Source organism: Aythya marila, assembly GCF_965140915.1.
Source record: "Aythya marila genome assembly, chromosome: 11".
NCBI lineage: Eukaryota > Metazoa > Chordata > Aves > Anseriformes > Anatidae > Aythya > Aythya marila.
In genome coordinates, this window is record NC_139052.1 from 2,083,474 (window position 1) to 2,108,876 (window position 25,403).

Genomic DNA, 25,403 nt, shown 5'->3' on the forward strand with positions numbered 1-25,403 from the left:
GGAGCGGCTGGGAGCGGCGGCGGCGGAGGGAGCTGGGGCGCTGCCGCCCGGCCGGTGAGTGCGGGGCGCCGCGGCGGGACCCGGCGGGGGCCGCTCCGGGGGTGGGCGGGAGGGAGAGGAGGAAGAGGAGCAAGCGGCCGCGCGGCGGGGAGCCCGGCGGCAGCCCCGCTGCCCGGGAAGGGAGGCGGCGGGGCCGGGGGGGTGCCCCCGGGTGCCCCCGCTCCGGCCGAGCCCGCCCCCGCCCCGGCCCCGGCGGCGTTGCGGAGCGCCCAGCCCGGGGGGTCGGCAGCGGGGGCGAGGGGCCGCGGCCGGAGGGCGCCGCGCTCCGACGGCCTCGCCCGTAGGCGCGGGGAGCGCCCTTCCGCCGCTCCCCGGGGGGCCAGAACCGTGCCGGGGATGCGGAGAGGGGCCCGCGTGTCCCGCGGCGCCTTCCCACCGCAGGCTCTGCGGGCAGCCTGTCCGCAGCGGGCGCCGCGTGCCTGTGGGCAGCCCCCTCTGGTGAGCAGCCCCCCGCTGCCGGCCCCGCGCTGCGGTCAGTCGCTCCGCGCCGCTCCCGGTGCCGCCGTGCTGAGCAGGGTGAGGCCGGGGGGGCTCAGCTCGCCCCGCACGAAGCTGGGCCAGTCGGCTCCGTGAGCAGAGCGAAGCCCCGGGCTTGTTTATGTAGGAAAGGAGCCCAAAATAGCTATTCCTTGCTTCCTGGAAAACGCGGCTTGCCCTGACCAGAAGTGCAGGCGAAGGAGAGGTGCCACCTGCTGGCTCGGCGACACCGGGGCCGGGGGGTGGCTGTCATCTGGGGCAGCGGGTTCCCTCCCGTGCCCTGCGCCAGGCCGGGGGTGTGCAGGGCTCGGGTACACCTGGGAGCCTCCTGGAGCTGTGCTGCTCAGCTGAGGTGCGTACAGCCCGAGGGAACGTGCCAGAGTTATGGCAGGACTCGCTTTAAGTCATTTTTCTTCCAGGTTTGGTAAATAAAGATAGTTCTTTAGAGTGCAACACGTTCTTCACGAGCAGCTCTGTTGTTTTGCACGCTGCAGGTTCGAGCCATTGCCATCGTGGAAGCTCCCTGGGAAGCCTCAGCTTTGCTTTGGAGCCTCTGGGCAGCGGGAGCTGGTTCGGGGCCCTGGCCGCTGACAGCGGCCACCCGAGGAGCCCTGCTCTGGCTGGGCATGAGGGGAGGCTGCGAGGGAATGGGTGGGATTGAAGTGAGCGCCCTGAACATGCTGGCCAAAACTGGCTCGCTTTGTTTTTCCTGAAGTTGTTTCTATTTTAAAATCCAAGTTACGGAAACCATTTACGGGGGACTTTAGCAAGACTCCTGTCCTGTGGGAGAGAGATTTCTAAGGGTTTATTCCTATTAGGGTCCCAAGAAACTGTGTCCTTAAATTTAATAGGAAATTGCAAAGGAAATTGGGAACTGGCTATTCTTAGACTCGTAGTGTTTAATGTACCTTTTAGGTAGGAGAGAAAAAAATATTTTAATTGTAGATAGGTGTATGACAGTTGCTTGACAGTGATTCAATGGATCGGTCAGGTAATTATAAAACAGCCTAAAATGAAGTTATTACTCACTTCTAATTTCCTTAGTTCATGGATTTCTAAGGTGAAAGAATAATGGCTTTTTTTTTTTTTTTTTTAAATTCGGTGTCTGTCACAATATCCTCGCTTCTAATTTTCTGACTTCTGCTTCATAGCCTTTTCTAACTTCTGCTTAATAGCCAGAGATTTGAAATTTGATTCATTGGAAGTGACGGCTTTGTCTTCATTATGTCAAACGTTTCTGCTGCGTCTATCAAGCTGCTGGAATAAAGTTCTAGCTTTATATTATAGTTACGTATTTGATAAAGAGATCGGCCTTGTTGGCATTTAATATATAAAATATTTTTACTGTCAAGTTAAGAAGGATACTTAGAAGAAAACCATCTCTGCTTATCAAAAAGTGCCAAGTATCTGCAAAGCCAAAATGGCTGGTTACTGTTTTGCCTGTGATTTTGCAGTAAGATGTGCCACAAATATTCACAGTCTAAATAACTGCCCCTTCTAAAAACTGTAATTTGTTATGCATGTCTTTTTCTACGCTGCACGGTTAAAATGAGTGACAGAAGGCAAAAGCGAATGTGTTTAATGGGAGGCTGAGAGGTTGTTTGATCAGGCTGTGGCTTCAGCTGGCCTTTCTGCCCTGTCTAAGCAATGAGAGTTCCTGACACCATGCTTTAAAACCTGATTTTTAGCTCATTATATATACGTGTCATATATGCCATGGTTTCTTTTGCAGAGAGTGTTTGTGAAAGCTGTTACAAACCCTGTGTAATGCAGACATGCTAGTCAGTGTTACCATTAAAACTTTTTAAAGGTGCCTCATGCAAAGTATGCTTTAATATTCTTATAAATAAATGGGCAGGTATTAGAAAGGGTGTCCAAAACACTTTAAATTTGCTAGGTAACAAGTGAGTCTCTTCTTGCTAAAGAGAAGACTCGGTTACAAAATTAATGTGTTTTATGCTACACTGCTTTCCTCCCACTCTTCTTTTTTGTGTGATTGCTGCAGTTCAGGTTGTGAAGTAGATACTTTGATCTTTGTGTAAAGACAGGTGAGAACAAGGGCTATGACCAGAGCATTAGTGTGTTATGAAGGACAGGTAGTTTTCCAATATGAAAGATGTAAATGCAGTAAGTAAAAGGTAATTAATTTGGGGCGACAGCATTTTACAGCTATTCATAAAGACAAAATAGAGCATACCTGGATGTAATGCGTGGCTATGCAGTGCTACTGTCGGTCAGAGGAAGGGGAGCATTGTTCTGCCCATGCTAACGACTCTGCTCCTTTTAATTACTGGTTAAAATTACACCTCTTAATACGTGGATGCAAATGGCCATGCAGAAGCGTGGTGAATGGCAGTGTGTTGATGTGGGGTTCAGACCGTGCAGCCTGGTCACGAGCAATGCTGTGTAACTGGCTGCAGGAAATGCTTTTCTTTGATGATAGTGTAATGGCTTAAGCTGTGAAGAAGAGGAAAGCGTTAAGGCTCCGGGAGTCACAAGTTTGCATGCAGATCGTGTGGCACCTGCTGCAGTTACCTAATGGCCTCCTGTGAGAAAGGAGCGCTGCGCGGCCGTGGAAGCTGCAGCAGGTGGCATGGGGCTGGAGAGACGCCCCCTTGGTCGCTGCTGGAGCCTGGCTTTGAGAAGCACGGGTGCATTGCTCTGTGCTTCTGCTGCTAGTAATTTCTGGTCCTGATGCTTTCGTCTCTGTGGCCTCTTTTGAAAGGTGTGAACAACTGGTTTTAGTTCAGGGGAAGCCAGACACTGTGCTCTTGATGTAACTTAGGGTGACGTTGAGAATTCCTCCTGCTTGTTGTTTTCGGGAGACCTGACCCTCAGCTTTGGAGATGTGTTCTGTCAACGTCAACCTTGGCCTACAAGCATGTCCTAGTGTGTACACCAGACGTAGTTTTCAAAGCAGACATGCTGAAAATAGCTGTGAATGTATTCATGGTTGGGTTGCAGATGTTGGTAGGAACTAGAAATTTACCTGTAAAGTAAACCTGGTTTTAACAGTTGCCTTCATAGGACTGGTAAACTTGACTGAGTGAGTGAACCTTGACAGGCTCGTGCCTGTTGAGTGTCTCCGAATCAAAGCATTGCAGTGAGCGAGCGTGACAGCCAGTATGCAAAGGGAAGGGAGGCCTTTCTGGAGGTACACCACTGAGCTGAAGGAATCCTGTGAACTGGATCCCATGCGTGTCTGTGTGTCCCTGCTCTTCCTTTTACTTACGAGGCAATAACTTTAGGTTCTTCTGCTTTTGAGGTAGAGGCTAAGTCTGGATTTGAAGTAACCTGGTGTATGTGGCGTGAGCGTCTGAATGGGCACTTGGGCTTGACAGAGCAAGCAGCGTGTGCTGAATGCCTGGTTCCTGTGCCGGTTATTTCTGCCAAGCTGAGAAAGGAGTTAAAGGTGCTGATGAGCCTAGATGTGTCGATCTACCTTTTCCTCCCCAAACGCGTTGTGGAAACTCCTGCTCAGGTCAGGGAGCCACTCAGGTCACCCTTTTGTGCCTGTGTGCACACATTCAGATTGAAGCAGGAATTTGGCTGAGCAAAAGGTGAATCCCAGAATTTCTTAGAGAGAAAAAAAAGAGGAGGAATTAACTACTTTGCTTAAACACCATTGTGACTGTGTGTGTTTTCCAAGTCAAATGCTCAAACACTTTGACTGTTAGAACAAAGGTTACCTGATTTCTTCCAAGTGCAATAGTTGGTGGGCAGTTACAGTCTGTTACATATTTTTTTGGTAGTAGGATTGAATGGACTGCTTAGGTATTATGTTCCTTAAGCCTTTCATCGAGGTACTTTAATTTTCATCTGACAGAACAGAATGTTATTTCAATTGCAGTGATGTAATAAACAAACATCCTTTGCTTCCTCTGTTGATAATAGGCAAGGATATGAGTCAGTAATAACCAAATAGCCTTTTTATAGTGAAGCTCTCCTTACTGGCCTTGAGCAGCAGCAGTAACAATAAGTATAAAGCATCTTGACTGTTCTTTTGACTAAGTATCTGTAGAAACAATAGCATTAAGATGGGTTTATAGTTACCAGGTATAACTGGCATCTCATCCCCATCCCACAGCCTGCCCTGCTCCGTGGAAATTACACCATAGATCTTCAAATATATATGGAGCTTTTTTATTATTATTATTCTAGTTATTGATGGGAAAGGGCATGGCAGAATGGGATTCTGGTCAGTGAGGAAGCAAGGCTTCTAATCGCTCTGTATCTGTCAGAACAACAGATTGACATGAATACTGGATGAAAAACTTTCCTTTTAGAAATGCATTGAGAAGTTGAAGATGCTTTTTAATTGGGACATTTACCTGAACTGTGGCTTTCTTCCATTTTTTTTTTCTTTTTATAGATCTGGTTGAGAATAAGACTCAGATTCTGAAGTGTTTGAGGAACTTGCTACTGCCCAAGTCATGACACTCCCATTTCGAAAGGACTTGGACAAATACAAAGATCTTGATGAGGATGAAATTCTTGGCAAACTGTCAGAAGAAGAACTGAAACAACTGGAAACAGTTTTGGATGATCTTGACCCAGAGGTAGGTAATAACAGAGAGAGGTTGTTTTTTTTTTTAATTTGTACAGAAACTGGTCTGCAGTAATTTAACACCTTTTTTTTTTTTTTTTGTCTAAAATTCTGCTTGTAGTCAGTATACTCTTGGACAGAGTTTTTTTCCTGGACTGCTAACAATCTTATTTATGGATACATGTGTGTATATAACATCTCAATGGGATGTTTCCTGTTTGCATTGTGAATGCAGCCACATCAGAGGAAAATAGAAAAAGGGATTGTCAGGAGAGGCTTCCACCTGATATATTTGTAAATGAAAAATTGTTCTTAGTGATGTTATTTAAAAGAAAGTTTATCTAGAAAGGTCTGTTGAATTTTCCTGTTTCTATTTTTGTGTGGTAAACAGTTCTTTTGCATCCATTTCTATTTTATTATTTCTACTGTTGGACAGGAGAGGGAGGGTACTAACTTCTAAGGATTCCTCAACCTATATCCAATAGCCTTTACAAAGGCTACTAGACTTTGCGAAAAGGAGGCAAATAATTTCTCTGCACCTGGATGATTGTCAGCATGGAGTATTAAATTAGGAATGTTTCAGCTTTCTCTTAATGATGAACTGAGTCATGACCTACACAGATCCTGCAGCTAAAGTCTGAGTTGCCTTTATTAAGATGGGGATTAAGTTTAAAGTTGATATTCAAGGATCACGTAAGAATTTTATGGTCACCTGTTTTCTTGCACCGCAATATTCTAATTGGCTTTGGTTTACAGATACTTTAACAGAGGTGAACTGGCAAAAGTGATTGGTTGCCTTTTTGAGTCTGAATTTCTATATACTCTTTCAATTTGCATATTCTCCTTTTTTGTTTTTTTCTTTAGCTGTGCAAAACAACCTGAGTCAGGTCAAAAGTAGAAATACTTTGACAAAATAGTATGGACATTTGTTTTAAACACATGGATGTTCATGGTGGAGGAAGCAGTCTTCTTACTGTGTGTCTAAATTGTAAATAGCAAATTTTCATTTACTTGTCATTTAAGCAGCGTTCATTCGAGAAAAGAACTGTAAAGTAACTAGCAAGTCTGGTGCTGTTGTACTTAAAGAATTGTTTCAGTCCCATTCAGAGTGCAGTATGCACTATTTCTGTTTGTATTCTTGGTATCCAAAGAGTAGAGTACTACCACCCTTCCCACTCAGATGGGAAAAAAAAAAAGGAAGTTGCTAGGGGATACAAAATTGCCTAGAAAGGGCGATGTGTTGGGTTTGAACCTCAGGGATAGGGAAGGGGGGAAATGAATCTGAACAGGTGTTCACTCAGGCCTTTTAAGATGTACTTATGTACTCCGTGTTGTTTTGCAGAATGCACTTCTTCCCGCGGGCTTCCGACAGAAAGACCAGACTGCTAAAAAGGCTTCAGGTCCTTTTGACAGAGAACGACTCCTTGCCTATTTGGAGAAGCAGGCTCTTGAGCACAAAGACAGGGAAGACTATGTGCCTTTTACAAAAGAAAAGAAAGGTAACAACACCCTTGCCTGTGGAGGTGGTTATGAAATTTCATAAAGTGTACTAGCTCAGAGTTACTCTGAGCCAAAGCTTAGTGACATAGTAGCAGCTGCACTGCTTTTTATCTCACAACATTTCCTGATGAGTGCTTCTGTGCAGAGGCAGGATGCTTCCTGTTCGAGCATTGCGTGCACTGTGGCTGGTGTGCTATTTGCATGAGGCACAGGAAGGAAATAAGATTTCCTCAAAGGCTGCCATGTTCTGATGGGGTGGCATCTTCAAAGGAAGAGCTACTGCCAGGTTTGTGTCAATAATAACAAGTGCTGGGTGCCTGTGGTTTATGCCCTGTGGTGCTGTGTACAAGTAAACCTAGTATTTGTACTACTAGGTTTAAAATTTAAAATACAGCAACAGAATGATGTATCGCAGTAGACACCCAGTAGTGATCAAGATGCTGTAGACTGATAAGGCCAGGCAAGTGGTCTACGTAGTCATGTTGTCTTTCTAGTCTCCTTGATGAAAGGTTTTAATAAGATTGCATAGTTGTTATTAGTTATTTACATAGTTAACATTGCAGAAAGCTTTGAAATCTGGCAGTGACTTGTAGTCTGAAAGCCATGGAAACCATGACCCAATAAAGTAGACATTTTAAAGCCTGGAATTTTAAATCTTTCTTTTGGATTCTAGTTTTCTCACTGACTTGACAGAAATTACTTTCATTTTCAGGAGAGGAGGGGAAAAAAAAGAATGCACATCTTAAATGTTGTAAGAATAGATTATTTGTTTGCTTATTTCCACAGGTGAGTTCTCAAACTTACCAGTGGTGCTTAATAAAGCAAGGTAGGGGCAGGAACTCACAGCCCTGTGCTGGACACATGCATAGGCCAAGGCTTCAGCTGTTGCCACAGTGTTTGTGTGCTGCTTGTGAATCCTAGCTTGTCCAAACCATCCCCAGCACCATGTCAGATCTGCTGCAGTAAGACTTGAGAAAATTGCTTTATAAGCTGTATTCCGGTTGCCCAAGATGAATAGGCTCCTCTTAGGAATTGTCCCTCTCTTCTTAAGGGTTTGCTGCCAAACCCTTTAATTCTACTGAAATGTCTGCTGTGAATCATTGCTTATTTGAAACCTGAGTCTTCAGTCATTTACTGAATTTGTATACTTGATTGTGCAGTGTATGCAGTGATTTTTTTTGTGTGGATATTTGCATTTTCTCTGCCTGTACAGATAACTGTCACTTGACATCCATCTCTTTTTCCTGAAGGAATACAGAGATTGTCACTTCATAGCATGTGCTGTACGCTCTGTCCTACTTCCTTAACACACTGTTTTGCGTTACTTGTGTAGTTTAACAGTGCTTTTGTTGAGAGACAAGTGTGGCGCTTGGTTGCTGACAGGGGAGCGGTCATTTCCCGACTTTGTATGAGTAACAGCATGAAGGATGATGCTGGGTATTGCTGAGTGCCAAGGGTGGAGGGAGGCACCTACACAGCAGCATTTTGGTCCTCCCTCCCTTGCTGCCTCTGCAGGCGAGTACCCATTTCCTGCGCATGCTTCTGCCCTTTCTCTCTGTCCTGATCCTTGCCTGGAAGATCTATCGGTGTGTTGGAGGTGGCCAAATGGTCTAATGCATGAGTCCAAGTGTCCCTGTGGCATTGGTGTTGTGTTGGGTTATCCCTTTCAGCCCCTTCAGGACTGAGGTTGGCTGAGGAGGATTTCCTCTAATTAGCACTCCATTGTTTTGCCCAAACAAAAAGAAAAAGCCAGCTTTAAAGCCATCTTATGTATGCATGCACACAGCAGAACTATTTGTTTCGGTTGACAAAATCTGTGAGAATCACGTAAAAAAGTAGAAGGGTCCAGCTGTAATACAGATCTTGGTTAAGAAAGATCAAATGTCATTTCCTTTATGTAATGAAGTATTACTAAATAGCAGGCTGGATGTTGCAATATGTCATGCAAGCTTTGTTAGTAAAAATCCATGTAATTTTTAATGATGATTTATTTATATAGTAACTTCTACTGTTTTTTTAGTAGCATAACAGGAGAAAATTGCATGGAAAAAGAGCTTACTTTCATCAAAACTAAAAATGTGGAAACAAATGTTCAGTGTGGAAATTTGTGCCTCTGGTAAATGGGGGGAAGAGGCAAGATGACTAACTGCCTTGCAGAGTAGGTGGAGGATAATGTTTTCTTTTCCCCTCTTGCAAACTCTGTAGTTCAGCTTTGACCTGCTGCTGTGTTCATGTCCATTTTGTGCAAAAATGGCAAGTCTGTGTAACTTTGGTTAAATCAAGGAATCACGATCTTTCATCTAGATGTGAAACTTGGAGAGGGAGTGGAGTAAAACTTCCTTCTTGGTGAGGATAAGAGCTCTCTGTGGATAAAAAATGTCCTTATGTGCTTTCATCTAACATTAAAATGAAAAAAAAAAGCTGGCTTACAACTCTTGTTTGGCTAGGTAAATGCAGCATGGAGAAAAACTAGCAAGTTGTGGAATTGGGGTAGGTGGGGAGCTCTGGTTATCCTGCTGATTCAGAAGAAGAAAATGACAATCCTAATCTTTAGGTGTAAAGGTTTTGAGGGAGAGATGGGCTCGATTTGCAGCCACCTTCTTGGTGCCATCTTTGTGGGTCAGGCGTTGCTGACATGTTTCCATATGCCTAGCTGGTCTCACTGTTCTAATTTGGTCTGATTATTCCTTTCTTGGAGTAAGAAGGGGTGAAACCCTTCCTTCTCTCTCGTTTTCGTGTTTCAGTAGGACTGCTGTCAGCATGGTGGCTGCGGGTTCATTGAAGGAGTTTACCCTGGGTAAGCTTCAAACATCCTGGCTTGCTGCCAGCCCCAGTGATCTTGTTTCCTTACTACAGTGTAAAACAAAATCCTGTCTTCCAGTGGCCCTAAGTCATTTTGGGTTAAGATGTGTTAGTAAAACAGTATTGCATCCCCTGCTCTGGTGGGTGCTCTGACTTCTCCAGCGCTTTGGACCTTTTTTTTTTTTTTTTTTTTTTTTTTTTTTTTTTTTTTTTGCTGTGCCACAAGACGTGGAAGGCGCGAAATCACATCAAGTGTCCTGATGCAGTGAGATGAGCAGCGCTAAAGAAATGCGAAGCCTCACAGTCTCCATATTGTTATATTGTGTTTTTCTGGCTTGGTTTCTAGAAGCATCCTTCAAAACGTACTTTGTTTTTAAACAGGATTTAATGACTTCAGTCACATTCCGTTCCAATTAAGTGTCGAACCATACAGTAAAGCATTGTTGCCTGAAAAATAATTCAAGCAAGAGATTTGTGAAAGTGATGTGGTAATAATTTCAACAGCACTGGCGTTTTCTCAGTCTGTGTCCATGAAGATGTGAACGGGCAAGGCGCAGCCAGCCGTCCTGTCCTGCTGCCCCTGCTCTGCACGGCCCCGAGCACAGGGATCGCTGCAGCTGATCCGAGACAGAAACGTGCCTGGCGTTGGTGGCTGCTTTCTGCTGCGTGGGCTTCAGCGAAATACTAAATGAACGAGGCTCTGTGTTTCTGGGCTCTGTGCTCCTCTCGTGACTTTCTCTTCCAGTTTTCCCTCAGCGTTTCTGCCAGGCTGTGTTCTGTGTGGGTTTGCTTTTCATAAAGTTTTAACTTTTTCTTTTTCTGCTCTATCACACAGATAATATTTTAGGCTGATACCACGTGGATAGAGCTTTTTTGTGCAGACCTGCTCAGTCAGCTTGTGTTGCTCTCAGCCACCATTTGTGTTTGCAGCAGCAGAACTTGGGGTGCTGTATTCTTCTCTTGCCCTTCAATCACTAGTCTTTAAAGGAAATGTCCTGCGCGTTGTGAAATGAAGTTAATGTCCTGTAGGAGCGTTGAAGAAACAACTTGTCAAATTGACATTCTCCATACAAGAACACTGGAACAAAATAACATGTGATACACCAGCCTTAATGTAAAACAGTTTTCTAACTCACAGCTACGTGTTCTGTAACCAGATAAGTAACAGCACTGTTTCCTCAGTAAGACACTAAGGACGTTGCTCGTAAGTTGAATTACAAAAAATTAGTATTAACTTGTACCCAAAGCAAGTCAGCAAACATAAGCCTGTTTTATGGTAAGAAGTGGTGATTGGTGAGGTGTGGATTAACAGTTTCTGGACAGATGAATTTTTAGTGGACACAGGACATGTGGGATGTCAGCTGTTGCTTGCTCTTCGTCATGAAGTCACTGATGAGAAGAGGTTGTCCTCAGGTGACATGCGATTCCTTTTCCACATCAGGGTACTGCCATACCGATGTTGGAATTTGTTCTGGCCTACTGCTCGTGGTTGCTTGCTGCCTCCTGGACCGTGAGGTTTGGGAGAACAGTGCTAGCCATTAGAGGTGCGTGGCCATGCTGAGTGCACCTGCCTTTTGCAAGGTTTTTGGTCCCATCTTAGGTACTGTGTGTGTGTCTAGTACACCTCGTAGACATCATACGCCTTTTCTGCCTTTAGAGGAGTACAGTAGCGTGTAACTTGAAACTGGAAGTTCATTCTGTTGCAAAGGAAGCCTGTGAATTAATCCCAAGATGTGCATCATTTAAAGTGTTAGCTAAAGCTATAAAGAACCTGAATATGTAATTATTATTACAGAAATGACGTGATCATCTCTGAAATTTGCCTTTTTATGTTGTATTGCTTAATCTTTGCGGTATCCTTGTTGGCTGAAGAGCAAGGAGGATGTCTTGTTTCTTCATGTGATCAAATCCCTGCTGTTTGGAAGAGTTCCACTTCAGAGGCAAGAAAGCTATTCATTCTATGGGCTGTGCAGATGTGTATTAAAAAAAAAAAAAAAAAAGCTTACAGTAAGGGGAGGGAGGAAATCTCCAAACTGCCTTGGCAGCAGACCTTGAGTTAGATCATTGTCCCTAGAGACACAGGGGTCCTCTTTTTTGAAGTGTTTGTCTGTTACAAGAAGCAGGGAAGGACCTGCTCCCTGCTCTCATGTACGTGCTGTGAATCTCTGAACTCTGGCCTAGGACAAGATGAAGCCAGTGAATGAGAGATTATATATACAAGGGTGTGACCTGTTTTATAACAAAAAGTGCTCCTGACCCACTTCATGTGCGTGGAGTTGCTGTAATTAGCTCCTTTGGCAGGGAGCAGCTTTTAGCATTTTTTGCTTTTTTCTTTAAAAAAAATAAAAAATAAAAATGCTACCTTTTTATTTTTTCTAAAGATTATCCATATGAGCCTGACTCTTAAGACAAAGTTAGTCTTTTAGGAAGCAAATGTTTAGAACCTGAAGTTTCTAACTTAACATCAGAAAAAGTAGCAGATTTTGTGGGTGGGTGCTGTGTGATAGGGTGTAGGTAGGGAATAGGAGTTGTAAATGAATGGATTTGAAAAGGGTTGTGAAATTTTTTGTTTTTATTTTTTGGATTGTTCAGCAATAGGGCTGAAGTGTCAGTGGACCTAAAGCATTAGTGCAGATCTGCAGATGGATAACTAGATTCTTTCCTGGACTTCTTTCCAAAACAAACAGAACAGATGGCTTAGTCAAGAATCGGTGTGAAGACTGGGGAGAGATCCCACAATACTGCTAAAGCAGATTCCTGTTCTTCAGATGCTTACACTGCACTGCAAGATGCATGCTGAAAAACAGCTCTAAGCATGAACTCTAGAACTGTCCTGAAAGAGATTCTGAAAACATAAGAATCCTTGACTTTAAGTTGCTCAAAGTAGTCTCAAAAGGTCAGAAAACATCATTCAATGCTTTTTGTAAAATATTTTCTTAGACTGCTATACACTTGTTGCCACAAATCTGTACCTGTTTGGGTTGTGCTTTTTTTGCTGACTTTCTTGCAAAGTGTCGTTCTTCTTTTCTCATTGGGAAAGTGAATGAGAATTGAATACTGTATGCATTGGTATCTCTGAATAAGTGGTTTGATTTTAATTCTTTTAATTTTTTTTTTTTTTACAAGTATAGGTGTTTATTTTTTGAAAAGACTGGTTATTAAATTGCATGACTGAGATGTATAAGACTGTTTAAGATACCCTGTGTTTTTTACATTACTAGACAGAAGTCATGTAGTGCTCACAGAAGAAGCCAGCTTAATTTGGAAAAAAGAGCATGAAATGTTCTGATGCTGTAGATCAGGTGGCATGAATGAAGGCTCCGGCACTCAGTCTCGCTGTTTCCTTCTCTTCCTTCTTGTACTCCAAAAGCTTCACCTTTTTCACTATTCTGAATTACTGAGGGAAAACACCACAAATGTAGATGACAAAAGGCTTTAGATCATGTCCATGCTGTGCTTCAGAGTCTGATGGAAACCTTGCCGGATGTCCTCATACCTCTTTTGAAAATTTCAGTTTAAGCTGAAAGTTATTCTTTCCCCAGTAGGTGATGCTGGTAAATTAAACCGTGGGTAGAAAATGTACTGTGTCAATTATATCAAAGTAATCTTAGACATTTATCACCTAGGCCTTCAATTTATGAAGGTTTTGTATTAATCCTGAATTACCACAAGCATTGTTTCTTTTAAACTGGCCACCAGAACCAAGGAATCTGTGGCAATGCATGTCAGCTGCTTTCAGCTGCTGTTTGTAGTCAGTACAGTTATGTAAGGAGATCTATTTTCTGCTTCTAAATATGGATAATGACCATTTATACAACTTTCCAAAGTGATAGCAACTCGGGAACAAAAATACTGTGTTGCTAGCAACAAATCTTGGTCATCAGACTGTTGTTTTGAAGAGAAGAAACTGATAGCTAGAGGTGATGCCTGACTTCCTTTAAAAAGTAAATTAACCACAAACTATTGTAATCAAGGGTGTGGATTTGGAGAGAGAGAAAAGGTGGATAGGTGGAGTTGTGTTTGTGTTTGATGTAGCACACAGAAGCTGTCATCAGTTGGCTCCAGAAATGGTGAAACCAAACCCCAGGTTTGTCAGAATTTACCCAGAATTAAAACTGAAATATCCCTGTAAAGCTTCTTGTCACTAGAAGGTATTTAAAAAATACTAAATTTAGGCTTAGTCCAAACATGCCATGAGATACACTTGTGTGCAGTATGAGGAAAAAAATGCAAGGCTTCTGGCTCCTGCCCAGCTGCTCTGGTTCTGGGGCAGGGCGGCTGCTGTCGCCCTATGGGGACGGGCTGGCGTGGCCCGTGGGAGCCTGTGGCAGTGCACTCTAGCTGTGCATGCGGAAGAGGATGGGTTTCCGAATTAGTGTTGAGACTTCACAGGGAGGTTGTTGGCGTCACCTCCTACCCTGGGAAATAATTAAAGGCAGTGGGAAGCCGGATCCTGCAGTTCTGGCTTCTGTTGGCGCAGGCGAGGAAGCTCGGTGCTGTGCATACGCCAGGTGCTGTACCGGGATTGCGGTGGCCGAGGTGCACCACGCTTTGCTTTAATGAGATGCAGTGTGCTAGGCCAAAATGATCAGACCAGGGCCTGTCTGATACATGTATTGTTTTCATATTGTTATCTCACTTTCAGTCACTTTATATGCAAAAACTTTGAATAACTAACAAGGTTAGATTCAAGTTTCCTAGTTGTGAATTACTTTTATCAAATGTATCAGTTTTGTTCAGTCATCCGGTACCAAAGCTTTTCCTTTCCACGTTAATCTGTTCTTTCTTATGCAGCTGTAAACTTCTGTGTTGTTCTGAAAGGCTAATTCTATAGCACTCAAATCTGAATTCTTTTTCAGAACAATTGTTAGAATAGCTTTCTTATATAATAGTTTCTTACCCTAACTTTTCAGCCTAAGACACGTGCAGGAATTACACCGCGTACCTACACCTCTTTATAATGCATGTCCCCCAACATAAGTTTTCCCTTCACCTGTCTAATGACTAAGAAGTTGGTACAGAATATAGCATCACTACTGCTCCTTTTCCTCATTGAATTTTCTGGGACCTATCTTTTGTCTAATTATCATTTAGAAAGTAGTGTCTTCTGGCAGTTTGTGTTAGAGATGATGCAAATTACCATCCTATTTTCTGCTGGTCACAAATCCATGGTTTTCTTAAGCAGCTCAGGCATCGCTTTTTTTTTTTTTTTAAACTTCCGATTTCAGGTACTTGCTCAAATTTGAAATCTGGTATGTGCTGCAAAACTGCAATGAATGCTCATGTCCATGATTTGAGATGATTCTTTCTTATCTTATTTCACCTTATTTCTCTGACATTCTCAAGTTACAGCTCTCCCTGGGTCCCTCTTCCCCTCGATGTAGTTAAGTGCTTCAGTCATTGTTTTCCAGCAATAGTAAACTTTATTGGATGGCACTTTTTCATAGGCTGTTTAATGTAGGCTTGTATTTTACTTTCTAATACTTAGGAGAAACAAATAAGATTGGAGTCATGATACAGACTACTGAAATTTGTGATCTTGTTAACATTATGTTGCTGTTCATGCTCTTTCATCTCTGACTTTCAAGAGCAAACAGAAGAAACCTCGTTCCTTTATGTTGCCCTTGCTGTTCTTCTCAGGATTTTCTAAATATTGTATGTACTCCTTATGTATAGAAAAATTTAAAGATAAGTAGCTATATAATGAAAAGTAATATCAGACTTTTAATTTTCTTTACTACAGGGAAAATATTTATCCCCAAGCAAAAGCCTGTACAGTCGTATACAGAAGAAAAAATTGCTCTAGATCCAGAACTGGAGGAAGCCTTGACTAGTGCCACAGACACAGAACTATGTGACCTTGCAGGTTAGTGGTCTGGATTTTTTTTTTCAATTTTCTTTTCCCTTTTTTAAAGTGTGAATGGGCTGGTGTGCTATAACGTATTTGTTATCTGAAATGTAACTAGATGAAGTCACGGTTGTGGTAGAAACTAGATCGGGGTATATACCAGTGTGCTTGCAGCATAACATCTTTATTGATTTGGGCTATTATACAGTCATAGAATAGTTTGGGTTGGAAGGGGACCTTAAAGAATATGTAAGAAAGTGGATTACTTTGGTTTAAGATGCCCAATTTTTACACTCAAAACCTTTCGGTTTATTCCTTCAACTGGCTGTTTTTTGTTACATGTACGCTACTGCTTTTTCATACATTTATGTTGGTACACACCTGTATGCTTAAAGCTTTGGTCAGGATTTTTTTAACTGAACTACAGTTTTAACTATGATGCCTGAACTTGGTGATGCTGAAGCTTTCCAAGATGTGAAATCTAACTAAGAAGTCTGTAATTAATGAAAGGAGTTTTTCTACTTTTCTTAAAATTAAGAGATTCAATAGCATATTGGTCTTGTGATCTGGTGTTTTACAGATATTAGTTTTTGTTATTTAAAAGAACTGTTCTCTCTTTTACAGCTATACTAGGAATGTCCAACTTGATAACAAACAATCAGTTCTGTGATGTAGTAGGAAGCAGTAATGGGGTAGACAAAGACAGCTTCTCAAGTAAGTATTTACACAAGTCCTAAATAAATGAGTTCTTTGTACTGCACGCAGTTACTATAGCATTAACTATCTTCTGTTGCACTAGCATTTTTGATGGAATATTCAGTTTTAAGTTGGAAACATGTTTATAACATTTCTAGTTGACTTCTGGCAAGACTGGAAATGTAGCTGTGCACACTAAAATCTATTCTGCAGCTAATTCACTTTTTGAAGGGATAAAAGTGGGTGCAAAGATATGTTTGTGTGCCTTGGCTTTTAGGTTTAATATGTATGTTTGTAATTAAACTCCCTTGTGCTTTCTGAAAAAAAACTTGTGTGCAAGAAGAGCAGGAAGGCTGTGAGGACCATTGGAAAAGAATTGTACTTTATGAAAATATGGTCAGGAGGGGGTGGTATATTTCTTGGGGAGGAGGGAGGGAGGATGTAAAGACTGGTGATATAGTCTTTAAATACAGTAAGTACTTAGTGTATGTATCACTTGTTCACAGTGAGCTGTTTGATTACATTTGTTTCTTTTTTCAGATATAGTAAAAGGTGAAAAAATGTTACCTGTTTTTGATGAACCGCCAAATCCCACAAATGTAGAGGAGACTTTGCAAAGGATTAAAGATAATGATTCCCGTCTTGTTGAAGTTAATCTAAATAATATTAAGGTAATTGCATGAAGTATGTAATTCCATATGTTGCCTTTTCTCTGTAGAAGACACTTGTTGTAAAGTTGTAAAACTATGAGAGGGCATGGTGGATTTCTTTTAAGTACAGCAGCCTTCTTGCTAAATGTTGCAGCGTATGTTATCTCAGACCAGAAACCTGCAGCTAAACTGATAAGCCATCCTGGTATCTTTTGCCAAAAGCGTACTTAAAAACCTCAGATTTTCTTACTGCCAGCTCAGCTTTCTCTTGCTGCCAAGCTGGTGACATTTCCAGCAGCTCACCATGATGAAGTTCACTACTTCTTTGAATTCTTTGTGCTTTATGAAGCAATGTGCTCTCAGTTACTGCTACTGCAAACGAAGTGGTGTTTGTATTAACATCTTCCTGATTTTTGTACAAAAGAATAGTCAGCAATTAGCAGCTCATAAGTATAACAGTTGTGTTTTTAAACATGACTGAAATTCGTTGTATATTTGCATGAAAGAAAACAGAACTATACCACTCCTGACCTGCTACAGCTAGCAGCCTGTCACTGCTTTCTGCCCTGTCTCACTAGCAAGCTAGGCTAGTTGTTGCTCTTACTGAAGGAAGCAAACGAAATAAATGATTTAAGAACACTGCACCATAGAGAAGTACTAACCAAAATAAATGCCTAAAAAGGTAGCAAAACAAAATTACTATTATAATAAACAGAGAAACTTGCTACCTTTGTTAATTATCCACAATTATTCCTTTTACAGTTTGTTGCTACTACACTGTAAAAATGATGAAACAGTAAATTAGCAAACTCTGGAGTTATTCTTAGTAAACACAGAATAGAATTCTATTGGTTTCACCAGGTTAAAGCTCTAAATGTATTTTTGAGAGGTTAGCATGATACTGACAGGAAACAGAACATTCAGTTCAAGTAAATGTCAGCTAAATATTTTTTTAATACTTGTGTTGTGGCAATGGCACAGATGTAGTAAAGGTGATTTTGCTTTATAGAACTGGTGGCTAACAGCCATTGCATCTTGTGTGTAGCTCTGCTGTGTGTCTAAGCCTGTACTGTGAGGCTGCAGGAGACCAGTAACTGTTAAGATAATAGTGCGTTCTGCTGTGAGGAGAATCAGGCGCTAGAAGAAGTTGGGGGGTGGAGAGTTGGGGTTAAACTTGTGTATCTCAAGAGACTGAAATGCTATTTTTAATTCAAGAACATACCAATTCCAACGCTGAAAGAATTTGCAAAAGCCCTAGAAACCAACACGCATGTGAAGAATTTTAGCCTTGCGGCCACCCGAAGCAATGATCCTGTTGCAGTTGTAAGTACTTTTGTAAACTCGCTTAAGTGGGGGGCAAGAGAAGCTAGAAGTGAAAGATGACAGTAAGGGATTGGATTGAATCAAGTCATGCTTTTATATAGGGATGAAAATGATTAAATTCTTTCACGGTGAATAGTATGTTTACTATAACAAACCTTTGCTGTGTCAAAGTTGTTAAACAATTACTTCTTGATGAATACGTAGCAATGCATTGGATGCATGAGATAAATGAGATTTTTTTGCCAGACCTTCCCCCTAATTTTTAATTTTGATAACCTCCTTGTTTTTCTTTCTTTCATGATTGTATAGTTACTAGTTCATGGAATGAATAGTAATAGTATGTTCAAAATTACCTTTAAAGGAAACCCATTTGAGACTGAAAATATTCATCATTTTTTTTTTCAACTAAGTAGAGTTTTGGTTGAAGAAAGTTACAAAATACCTCTTTCCCTGATCTCCCTGGTACTGAAGTTTAGCTCAAAGCATTGACGTATAAAGGTATTTGACAAAATTGAAACCTAAGTATTTGTTGTCTGGTCCTGGTTTTCTATACTGAATCAAAAGCAGTTCCTTATTTATTTGAACGTAAAGAGGTAAGAGAACAGCACTAACTGTTTTTCTGGAACAATCCTTTGCATTTGTTTTTCAAATTTAGTTTAAAGGAACAAATGAGTATTTGAAAACATTGTTTTGGGTCAGTAAAAAAGTTCCTTTTTAGTGGAACTGAAACATTTGTAATAAAAATGTAGAGGGTTGTTTTTGGGGTGTGGTGTTTTTTTAATTATTGTTCTTGCATTGTGACTCAGTAAAAAAAAAAAAAAGTTACGATTTTTATGATAGTAAGCCTCAGCAGCTACCTTTTTTTTTTTTTTAATTTTATTTTCTGAAACAAGATCAGGTATATGCCATTTCCACAGAAGTATCCTCTTAGCTACGTACTAGTACTGTGCTCAGGGCATTGACTTTCATGGCTTCCTACCAAATCTATAGAGACAAGCATTTTGAAAGTCAGATCTTCTGTTTACAAATTAACTGTATCTAATTCTCCTTTCAGTTGATTAACCCCCCTTTCTTTGGCCTTTACTTAGCAGTTTGCATTATTTGTTGTATGCTGCAAAGGCTTACAAAATGGAATATGCTAATTTCAGACAATTTACATTCCATGTAGCTTTTTAGTTTGTAGCATGAATAAGACGGGCTTTTTCTTGACTAAGAACTATTTGAAAAAAAAAAAAAAAAGGTGTTTAGATATGCCTGAAGATTCACTTCTCAAATTGTCTCAAAAAGTGAATACTTGCAAAGTTACACTGTGTATCTGTGACCATGTTGCTCCTATTGAACTGGTTAGTGGAAACTGTCATTGCAGTGTCCTATGATGTGCTATAGGACAATTAAAAAGTTTAATGATGCCTTTTTTTTCATTCAAAGGCTCTTGCAGATATGCTTAGAGTAAACACGAAATTAAAAAGTTTAAACATAGAATCAAACTTCATCACTGGAGTTGGAATTTTGGCACTGGTTGATGCACTGAAAGACAATGAAACATTGACAGAGATCAAAATTGATAATCAGGTAAGTGAGGTTATGGTAATATAATTACAATCAGTGCTCGTGCACTGTCTGTCCTAGTTGAGTATTTTTAGAATGCATCTTGTGATAAACATTCCAAAATACTTTACTTTTAAATATATTAACCCCATGCATGTTGGTCTTTAAGGTTCTCGTGGGCATCTAGTTGAAGGTGATTCCTCGTTCACTTCTGTGAACTTTCATGTGCTTTAAAGTGCACAAACATGTTACGAGCTTATACTTTCTAGATTAATGAAAAAAATAAATATTTATTCACTAATATGATGAGAGTATTGATTTCTTTTTTATGAGGAGTGAAACCACTTAAGCTCTACTATCTTTGTGCATCTTTTAATAGAGGCAGCAGCTGGGCACGCTTGCAGAAGTAGAAATTGCCAAAATGCTTGAAGAAAACACCAAGATCCTTAAATTTGGATACCATTTCACACAACAGGGACCTCGAGCCAGGGCAGCTGCAGCTATAACAAAAAACAACGATTTGGGTAAGACCTGTCAGTAGAATGTAACTCAAATGATGTGTATGGCACAAATTTTAAAGGTGTTTGTTTTTTCCAGGTTTTCTGTTGATATAACCAGGATAGAAAAATACAAGTAAAATCAGTTTCAGATTTCTCCTGTGCTTTACTCTTGCTCTTCTGTTGCTGCTCAATGTTTTTTTATGTTGTTTTGGGATGTCCAGGTGTATGAGTTGAGGATTTTGTCATAGTCAAGAAACAGTAAGACGATTCATATTCCAGATGAGTTGTGGCAAAGGGAGGAAAAATTATAGTTTTGATTAAAGAGACTAATCTTATTTGAATGAAGGCAGTACATGAATTTATTAGTGTGAGATGCCCTCCTCCATGCCAGTGCACCCAGTCTCATTTGGAAAGCTCGATGAAGGAGAGTGAATGTACTGTCATGTGCAGAGGTTGGGTGGGGTTGTTTGTCTCTTCCTTTAGAGCTCTGTTAATGCACAGGTGCCTTGCTTGCCTCTCTTAGGGTAGATGGTAGCAGTGGTATCTTTATTTGCTGCAGTTATTTTGTTGGAGCTTATCTGTTAGAATCCTAACTAAATGGAACAGCAGAAAATTGGTTAGCGGTATGGCATGTGAATGGAAAGCACTCGTATGATAGCGTCAAATGCTTGACGCTTTCAACTATGACAAGATAATGTGGTCAATCTATTTAATAGAAGTATGTTGTAAAACTCCATTTCATTAAACTTTGTCACTTTAGATGCTTGGTGATGTGTTACAGATTACACGTCTCTTTGGTGTGAAAATGGGCTAAGCAGTTCAACAGTAGAAGTAGCTAGCACAGGAAGAGCTCTAATTCCCTCTAATAGAGAATAGGAAGGTGGAATTGGGTTTACAGATCTGCTTCCCCTTGTAGTAAAGTTTAAAGTGAAGGAGAATAGCACTGAAAGAGAGGAGGTGTGAGAGGTAAAATAGAGCAGAGAGAGAAAATGAAGGTGTTTAGATATGCATAAATGTTTCTCAAAATGGATTTCAGCCCAATTTTTTTTGTCATTGCACTCCAGATGTCTGTCTCCTTCACGGTTTCTCTTTTGGCTAATTCTCATATTAGTGTTTGGTAGAAATCTATGTTTCTATTGATATCTTGCCTTTTTTCCCTTGCTTTCTTAGTCTGGAGTATACGAGTAAAAGTTTCTGCAAATACCTTTTCATCTCTCCAGCCCTGAAGCTACAGAGACAGGTTACTCTGAGTACCCAGTTGGGTATCAAGCACTGAAAACTGAGATGTTCAAAGCCTCTCATTTCTGTCTTTGTATGTTTCTTCTTTATATACCAAAAAAGTATTTCTCCCTTGTCTACACTGTGTTGTACTACTTCCTTTTTCTTGTTTGTCTGAAACTGTGTACATACTACCTGTAACTGCATGACTGGAGAAGTTTAAGATTGGAAAGTCTTCCGCCCATTCCTGGAATTTGATGAAAACAGGCATGCAGAATTTCTGTCACCAGTGAAAAATATTTAGATTTAAATTGAAATTAAACAAAGACAAAAACAAAACAAAACAACTGTGGACTACTTTAAAAATAAGCAACATGTTGGCTTTTTATAAAGAGTCAAATTCTAACGATTCTACTTTTTTTTTTTTTTTCTTTAGACCATATTGAAAGCATTTATTGAGACAGGAGTTGGGAGGGGAAGCAAAATAGTTTTCCTTCAGTTTGATCTGATGTTAAGGAAGATCAACTCGAATCACAAATGTTTGTAAGAGATAAAACTGCAGAACTCCAGTCATTCAGTGAATCTTACATATTCTTAAGTCTAAGCAGCATGTGAGCATCAGTGATTTTATTCATGGATTTTTGTTGCTCTTGTGCTTCTGACAGTTGATTTTTTTTTCTTTTTTTTTTTTTTTTTAGGCTTAGGCTATTAAACATAACATCTTAGGTGTTTTTTTTGCGATGTGTATAAATCTTATCAGGTGTAGTTTGAAAGTCCTGTATTGTTTCTTATGAAGCCATGTAAACTTACTTGTCCACCACTAGAAAATGGCAATATAAAAAAAATAAATAACTCTGCTTACTAAATGAAAAATGATTAACGTTTCCTGTAAGACTCCTCACAAATATTTGAATCTGTTTATGGGTAACACAACAAGCACTGCTAAAACATAAGCTTAAAATGGTGGATAATCCTAAATGTTAATTGCTTTAGATTGCACTGCATGAGACGTTGCACAGCACGTTATGGTGATGTTAAAAATATATAATGTAGCTGCAATAATAACATCTTAAAATATTTTTGTTTTGTTACAGTTCGCAAGAGAAGGGTTGAAGGAGACAGCCAGTAGATCTTGTTATTAAAACTACATGGAGATTTCAAGGGTCTTCAAGGTGTGCTCCTCACTGTGGGCTTTGGCAATCTTGGACTACATTTACCTAGGTTAGAAGGGAAAAGACTGGAAACCCCATTCCTTTTAAAGCAAAGCTATATTAAAAATCTACTGGTATATACCACATTTTTCAGATTGACACATTGTAACTGCGCCAGTCTCTGTACCATAGTTTGTTTGTTTTTTTTTTTGTTTGTTTGTTTTAAGAATTTTTTTTGTATTTCAGGACCTTGGCTGTGCTTTCTACTAAAAATGTAATCACGAATCAGTGGTATAGTTGTCTGCAGCCAAAGAATGGGATATTGAAGATCATTGGGCAGATAATGACCCAATTGAAATGGTTGTCAGAAAATCTAGGGGTGCTTGTTTACATGGAGGGGTGTGTATATTCTTGAGAACAATGCTTTAGTAGTGAGGGATTCATCACACAATAGTTGGACTCATTGTGTAGAGCTGTTCATCCTTGTTCATATGCACTGAAGAGAAATCTTTCACAACTTTTATTTGTGATTCTTTTTTATTTTTGGTTCATTCTTGGTACTGTGATTAAGTGTAAACATCCCTTAAAAGCAAGCAAAAATAAATTGTCTAAAGACCTTTTTCCCAAGAGAATTTGAGGGACTGATTTAAAAAAAAAAGGAAAAAATGGGAGCCTTGCCAAAAAAGTAGAAGCCTTGCAAAGTGAGGTTTCTTATTAGACATAAGTCCTAAAGGTCTCTTTAAAAAATGTCCCATAACTTTATCTTTCTCTGTATCTAAACTGGATATGTTTTTAGACTGCTATCATGTGCTCATCAGCATTTAGTTTATATTATTTGTTTAAAAATCCTTATCTACATGTGTAACTAGTATGAACTTCTCTAGAAGTAGTGGATATGCATTTGTTAAGTTCTGTATAATTTTGTATGGGGAAAAGCAACCTTACCAGTAAAATCAGTCGTAAGTTGCTGGCAAATGGGGAAATCCTTTTTTCAAGCTTTTGCATTAAAATATTAGTGCTTCATAGAAATATGTCATTTTTTATGAAACAATGAAGCAACACTTTCAAGAAAGGATCTTTCTATTCTACTTACGTCTTGATGTTGAAATGTGACATAAGACTCGCAGAAATTAACCAATATGCAGTGTCATATTTGTATGTAATAGTACTTATTCAAGTATTTCAAGTTTTATATTTAAGCAAACTAATAAGGCCACAAGAATTGCTTCAATTTCTGTGCATAATCACAGCAGACTTCTCTGAAATAACAAAAATCTGGACTTTCTGGTGTGGGTCTGTGTGGACTGTATTGTACTAGATTACTCAATGCTGTCATGAGATTATAAACTCACAACTAAAGGACTGATTGGCTGTATTTATAGCAAAGAGAGTTCAACTGACAACTGTTTTTCATCAAAGGATCATAATATGGTGAGCATTTTATATATAGGAAATGTATAGGACTGAGATATTTTGCATCGGATTATATACTATAAAAATTCAACAGAGCAATCCTCTGAAGCTGTGCCCATGTTATAATTTGCTGCACATCATATTTTGGATTTTAAAGACAGACTTTATTCTGGAGGTGACTTCCACTCGTATTGCAACTGTACAGAGAATTCTAAACTACAGTGCCTTCAATGAGTATGTATATAACTGGTTTATAATTATGGAATGACATTTTTCCCTGTTTCAAAATTGGCCTTTTATTGACTAATTACAAATAAAGGTGTGCTCTGAAAAGACATTTGGAATTAATTGTATTAGAACCAAAGACTTTACATTACTATAAGCTTGAAGCAACTAGAAACGATCTGACAAGTAACAATAAAAAGGGCTTCTTCTGGTTTGGGCTTTTATAAATTGTCAAGAACTTCTTAGATTTTTTGAAATTTAAGTACCTCTATAGTATGGGTATCTCTGCAAGCTAAATGTCTTTTACAGATAGAGCTGTATAAACGTGGCCAAAGCATGTCATGTGCTGAGTTGCCTAAAGTTGTACTGTACTTTTTATTTGCTAGGCACCATAATCATTTTGTGTCAAAAACCAGACTGTAATGTTTTCCTTCATTTGTTGAAGGGTTACATGTTCATGAAATCTGTTCGCTTGTGATTTTATGGAGACTTATCTTACTATTATCAAACAAAGTTATGCAATTATCTCCTGTTTGAAGATGAAGGAGAAAAAATGAAAGGCTGGATTATGGAAATAATAGACAAAATCTCTTCCTTATTTCTTTATAGAATTAAATTTAGCTGCTTGATGGTTTATATTCCCGTCAAAGACAGGCTTTAAAGTTGCAACTCTCTGGTGCCCTGTCACAGAAAAAAGTAGAGCACCTCTCTTAATTGGTTTAGCTCTACAGACAGCAGCAAAGTATTCCACTGCTTGTCAGAGCTTTCAGGATAGACAGAATGGGCATAGATTCTTTTTTTCTCTTTAATCAGAAGAGTTTGGCCCTCCAAATTTTTGAAGGACACGTGGTGTGGTGCATGGAACTGTTACAAGTCACTTTTCTGCCTACAATGTATAACCTTTCTGGAATAAATGAAGGAATTCAGACTGTAGCCAGGAGTCGTGAACAGTCTAAACTTGAATCTTGTGATTTAATGGTTTCAGATGTAGTGGGATCTTATGCACGACTTTGTTTTGAAGTGTAGAAGTGGTATTACTCTGATAGCTAGCTACCGTTAACACAAGGTCTTTTTTCAGAAGAGGTGGTACTTTTTCTTCTAGATTCTTTTCCAGGTTTAATGCAGAAGTCAAATGACCACATATTGTTGATTCTGTTGGCTCCAATCTAAGCATGGAAACACATACTATATTCTAAAACAGTTATATATTTACTGTTGTATTTTAAAGATGTACTGTTATTCAAGCTGTAAAGAAAACTAGGCTGTTTGTAAGCTACAAACGAGCATGTGTTCAATTTAAATTTCCGTTGAGGAAATATGAATTGAGTGTTTTTAGCTTATCAGCACTATATGCTGTCAGACTGTAAAACAGTAAACTTGTTGAATGGCTAAAGTACTGTTTTTTTTTTTTTTTTTTTTTTTTTTTCCCTTAAGTAGTGCACTACT

The 25,403-nt window shown here is 39.9% G+C and overlaps 1 protein-coding gene across 4 annotated transcripts; it reads left to right on the forward strand.

Moving 5' to 3' along the window:
• Nucleotides 1–25,350, forward strand: LOC309882190 (tropomodulin-3). 4 transcript variants are annotated; one of them, XM_082769009.1, is made up of 11 exons: nucleotides 1–54; nucleotides 4,910–5,096; nucleotides 6,426–6,582; nucleotides 15,129–15,251; nucleotides 15,858–15,947; nucleotides 16,470–16,600; nucleotides 17,795–17,902; nucleotides 19,331–19,474; nucleotides 19,830–19,974; nucleotides 21,171–21,262; nucleotides 22,263–25,350. In XM_082769009.1, the coding sequence occupies exons 2-10, from the start codon at nucleotides 4,971–4,973 to the stop codon at nucleotides 21,224–21,226; spliced, it is 1,080 nt and encodes a 359-aa protein (XP_082625135.1). In that variant the 5' UTR covers nucleotides 1–54; nucleotides 4,910–4,970; the 3' UTR covers nucleotides 21,227–21,262; nucleotides 22,263–25,350. The 4 variants fall into 4 exon arrangements, with proteins under 4 accessions (XP_082625135.1, XP_082625137.1, XP_082625134.1 ...); XM_082769011.1 differs by lacking the exon at nucleotides 21,171–21,262; XM_082769008.1 differs by lacking the exon at nucleotides 22,263–25,350 and having other exon boundaries at nucleotides 21,121–21,259.
• Nucleotides 25,351–25,403: the final 53 nt, after the last annotated feature.

Coding starts and splice junctions, on each gene's coding strand:
- LOC309882190 (XM_082769009.1), top strand. CDS start 4,971: ATGACACTCCCATTTCGAAAGGACTTGGACAAATACAAAGATCTTGAT. Junction 5,097..6,425: donor TGGATGATCTTGACCCAGAG/GTAGGTAATAAC, acceptor GTTGTTTTGCAG/AATGCACTTCTTCCCGCGGG. Junction 16,601..17,794: donor TTAATCTAAATAATATTAAG/GTAATTGCATGA, acceptor TTTTAATTCAAG/AACATACCAATTCCAACGCT.